General features: G+C 46.7%; 1 protein-coding gene across 3 annotated transcripts in view; it reads right to left on the bottom strand.

Moving 5' to 3' along the window:
* Positions 1-5,195, bottom strand: part of LDAH (lipid droplet associated hydrolase) — a 306,139-nt gene extending 300,944 nt beyond the window's left edge. For all 3 annotated transcript variants that reach the window (XM_019520811.1, XM_019520809.1, XM_019520808.1), the window contains exon 1: positions 5,081-5,195. In XM_019520811.1, coding sequence (XP_019376356.1) covers positions 5,081-5,114 — 34 coding nt within the window. In that variant the 5' untranslated portion in view covers positions 5,115-5,195. The remainder of the gene's footprint in view (positions 1-5,080) is intronic.
* Positions 5,196-5,225: the final 30 nt, after the last annotated feature.

Genomic DNA, 5,225 nt, shown 5'->3' on the forward strand with positions numbered 1-5,225 from the left:
CCCTGGCATAACAAGGAATAACGGCCACAAGTTGTTGGCGAGTAGGTTTAGATTAGACATCCGTAAAAACCACTTCACAGTCAGAGCAGCTAGGATCTGGAACCAACTTCCAAGGGAAGTGGTGCTGGCTCCTACCCTGGGGGTCTTTAAGAAGAGGCTTCATGCCTACCTGGCTGGAGTCATCTGAGCCCAGTTTTTCTCCTGCTCAGGCGGGGGGTCAGACTTGAAGATCTACAAGGTCCCTTCCGACCCTACGTCTATGATTCTATGAAGATCAGGCCCACCGTTTCCATTTTAGTCTAGTTATGAAATAGTAATGATTCTGATATCATGTTGGTTAAGTTCTAACTAACAAATTCTTCCCAGATGAGTTACATGCATCTGAAAAGGCACCAAGGAGACAGGATTTCAACATGGCTGTTCCACAAAATTGGGAATATAGGTAGAAACTAAGGCTAGAGAATGACTGAGTTCTCCATTCAAACAAAATGGGTAGTCTGTCGCCCCTTGTTCATGTTATCTTACATTTATACCATGATTAACATATTAATATGTGCACCTGCACCCTATTTAAGGTGCCATAAACTGGAATAAGAACCATAAAATGTTCCATACATAATGGAAAACATTTTTAAGGCACCATAAAAACCAGCCATAACATTAACAGTGTAGCCAGGGCCGACAATCAGCTGATTGTCAAACCCAGCCGCAGGCTGTTGAAGGGAAGGGGGAGAAGGAGAGGAATGAAAGGTATTGTTCTAGGTTTGATTAAACCTCACTGAAAACAAAGGCATACTCAAAATAAGAACTGGAAACAGTTTAAACCCCTGGAAATAGCTAAAACAAAGCTTTATATTGAAATCAGGACAGGAACAGAGCTTGAAACTGAAACCGTGAATGAGTGCAAAGTCTCTAGCTGCTTGTTGTTTGATTCCTGCTGTGATTAGGGGAAAAAAAGGCTCTTTACACAATTTGTAAATACTTAAGACTGAAACAAAGAAATACCCACTTCTAGTCCCAATTTCTTTTTCCACCTGGAACAATCTCTAAAGGATCCTAAATTATTCTGGATAATGATTTGGGTCAAAAGGGCTAATACTGGCACCATCTTGCTACAATCAAAACAAGACGAAGTAGGTCAGAAACGAACAAGCATATTCTGAAAATTATAATGAATTATGTACAACTCATTTTGTCTGTGGGATATGTCAAACCTGCTTTCAACAACACACCCACTCTACTTTAGTAACTCCCTTCTGCCACCCAGGATCCACGTAGCCACATTTGACCTCAAACTACCAGCCGGTATATTCCTTCCATTTACCAAGTCCATCCTATTTCCTTCCCAGCCTCCATACATATCAGAATTGGTCGATTTAAATCAGCAATTCTCAGCCAGGGTGCCATCAGATCCTTTTAAGAATGCCGTGCAATATTAGGTATGAAAACACCTACAGAGGATTAAACCCAGGAATTTCAAAAAGGAATCCATAGTGTAAAAACCATTTCTGAGCTGTTGTGGCCTGAGGTCTTCCCAGCACAAGAACTGCTGTATTATTTTTCTGTAGCCAAGAAAGGAGTGAAAGCTAAGAGCTGGAGTCTGAGCTGACATTTTTGGAGTCTGAAAACCACTGATCGAAATATTGAAAGCTAAACATGGTAGGGGAGGATGGGCAGGAAAAGGGAATACCTGAGCATCACTGCTGGAAGCACTGCACACAACGCGGGGAAAATCCATGACAAAAATCAGGGGAAACAGGCATGCTGGGAAAGTGGGAGCTGTAAAGGAGCAATGTGGTTAACACAAATGGGTTGGAAATGTATTACTATGTATTACTACGATACAAAAAATCATAAGGTAATGATGAAAACAGAGAGGGATGTGCTTGATAGGAAAGGAGTGGATGTGATAGGACCTAAAGGAAGTGGCCTGGACTGAGAGTGGGAAAGAAGTGGTCTGTACGCAGATGATCCACAAAAGAGGTGCAAAGGGAGACTGGAGCTGAGCAAGCAGACAGGAGCAGGAAGTTTTTACTGTTTCTCTCTCAAGGCATCGATGCTAAAAGGGTTGACCAGAACCCTGAGGAGCCTTTAAAATGTCTTGGTGCACGGCCTCTCCACTCCCACGTAACAGCATTTGAGGAACCATGGGCCAGAACCTGTTCCAGTCACCAAACCAGACTCAGGACACTTTACACCGAGATGTACAAATGTTGATCAGTGCAAGTGCTAGCGGGGGAGTCTAGACCCAATGATCTGCAAGGTCCCTTCTAGTTCTAACAATCTATGAATTTAACCTGAGTTTGGAGTAATGACTTCATAATAGCAGAGGCCAGGAGGGCTGAAAGGTAAGAAGTCCCCTCCCTCCCATTCTGGGCTTCCCCCCTGCCCCTGCTCTCTGGAGCTCTCAGTTCTCTCCCAATCCCACTTGTGGCTGCCTGCGTTGTCTGTCCCAGGGGAGCAGGCAGGCAGGAAAGGGTTAACCTGCCTATCCAGCTGCCCTCACCACCACTGCCGCACTTTGGGCCAGACTCAGTGGGGGAGTTGGGTGGGAGCAGTGAGCCCCATCAGAAACAATTCTGCCCTGGAACGGTGCAACTCTGTGACACACTTCAGAAATACTTAAAACTAGTTTTGGGTGTTAACCTGGAGACAGTCAAGTATTAAGAGCTCCAGGAATGTAACAAGGCCCTTAGGCACTGAAATCTGATCCTATTCCACCCCACCTGAATACCTGAAAAGGCTGTTATTACTGGAAGCAGGTGGGTCCTTCTCCTCCTTGCTTTTTTGTGATCAATCTTAAGGGTCAGATGATGGCGTGAACAGTTGTTCACTTTCAGGGACTCAAACAGGGTGAAACAGAATCATGTTTAGGCACCTGAACTCCCAACATGCCGTGGAACAGAATCTGGCCCATGCTCCCTCTATGCCAGGGACACACTGAAGAGACTTTTAGGCATCAGTATCTTGACAACAAACACTGGGTCCTCCTCCCACTGGAAGTCCCTTGCAAGGCTCTGACTATCCAAGCTCAGTCCCCAGCTTACACACTTAAAGTCTCTTCATCCTAGGTCCAAATGACGCAATCACCATGATATGATGGTTACACTTCCAGGCAGCACCTGTGTTTTGGTAATGCTTGTTCTGTGCTGGATTAACAATGAACATTTCTAGCAAAGACTTTTGCTTTAAGGAGATGATATACAAATGAAGTAACAAATCAATGAATACAGAGAAGATCAGAATGCAAAAGACAAGTGACAGGAAAGAGGGAGGTGGTTGCAAAGAGAAGTAGCAGCAGCAGATGCTAAAGAGAGAACAACCATTCTGCTTAAACACTATTCTTGTGTCATGTCTCAACCTTTCTTCACCAGTTATTCTTCTGCAGCCAAACCATTTGCTTCCAACTCAGGAAAAACCCCTGCTGACAATGAATACTGAGAAGTGCTACAGTATATGACCCACATCCACACTACCTTGCTTTCCTTCTTCCCTTCCCTTCTCCATTTCAGCTTCCCCTGTCTCTCGCTATTTGTTCTACTTCCTTCTGTTCTGGACCCAGGCACTAACTTACATCATTACTCTTTATGCTGACACTTCATTTTGATGATTCCCATGCAATATACAAACTTCAAATTAAAACTCTGCCGTCAGAACCACAACTGATTAAATTCAGGTCAGGCAACTGAATACTTTTTTGTCTTTTCAGTCCCAGGCTGTGCACATAATATAGTAAACTCCTATAAAGTATGGATAAACAAATATGCTAACCTACACCTTACAAATCTGCCCCTACGATAAGGCAAGAACGATGCAGAATGCTTCCAGAATCAAGATACACCTGTATTTATGAAACCAAATGGGAAGAAACCTGCTAGACCTGCTAGACAGTCTCATAAATGGAAGGCTTTAATTCATCTTAGGAGAAGGCTGAGAAAAAAGGATCCATGAGCTCTATTACTGACAAGCCTTTAGCTGGGTAATAATATGTACAACCCAGACTCATCCTGTGTAATGTTTGGTCACTGTACTGGCTTTACTTTATATTCCCACAACTGTAAAGATCTTTAGTGTTATAGTTCATCAAGCTGAATGAACTTGTGAACAGCTCCTACCATCCTAACAAAGCTCCGTAAGAAAACCATGCTAATTCATTATTGAAGTTACCGCCATTCTCAGGTAGTATTTGAGCTCACATAGGAACTTTTCATTGTCAGAAATTAGCAACTGTAGGAGATGAACAAGGTACTAATTTAAGCCCAGACCTTGGTCTGGGCCTCCTTGATCCAATCAGAGCCCCACTGGAAGTCAGGGCAGCCCCCCTGCAGCTTGGGGGGGGGGGGGGCAGTTAATGTCTCAGTTACCTGAAATACATCCAGCCTTCGCTTTACAAAGGCAGACTTAACTTTTGCTGCTGGATGAAGACCTGCCTCATTCGATTGCTTTATGGGTTTAACACGAACGCTACCAGGAGCAAACCAAATAAGTACCTTAAAGCATCTCCATCATTTTAATCTGCTTGGCAAGTTTCATCCCCTGGCCAGAGTCACAGCAGAAGGGGCAGGAAGCAGAAGACACAGCAGCAAGTCTCGCAAGGAGCACAGGGCAGGGAGCAGAAAGCAGAGCAGCAGATCTCACAGCACAAGGCAGGGAGCAGAAAGCAGAGCAATAGCTCTGGTAGGGAGCACGGTCAGAAAGAAGCAAGTAGAACAGGCAGGGAGCACAAAGCAGAGCAGCACATCAGGCAGGGAAGAGAAGGCACAGATGAGCCAGGGAATTGGGGCAGAGAGCAGGAAGCTGAGCGGCAGACCAGGCAGAAACCAAAGCACTAGTTGTAGTAAGGAGCAGAAAGCAGAGCAGCAGATCAGGCAAGACGCCCGGGGCAGGGAGCACACAACACAGCAGTAGCTGCGCTAGGGAGCAGAAAGCTCGGGCAGGAAGCAGAGCAGCAGACCGGACGAGGCGCTGGGGCAGGAAGCAGGAGGCGGAGCGGCAGCCCAGGGGCGGACACGTGACGCGCGGCCCGGCGCCAACGGCCGCTCTGACCCCGCCCCCCTTAAGCCCGCGGCCGCGCACGCACCTTCCCCCGGCGGCAGCTCGGCAGCGCCCAGCATCCCCGCGCGAGCCCACGGCGCACCGGCGGCCAGACCGGGCGGAAGCACCCGGCGGAAGGAGGGCGTGTCTCGGCTTCTTCCGCCCGGCCTCGGGGGCTGCGCCCGGCCCCC

This window comes from Gavialis gangeticus, unplaced genomic scaffold, assembly GCF_001723915.1.
Source record: "Gavialis gangeticus isolate Ggan-Ray unplaced genomic scaffold, GavGan_comp1, whole genome shotgun sequence".
NCBI lineage: Eukaryota > Metazoa > Chordata > Crocodylia > Gavialidae > Gavialis > Gavialis gangeticus.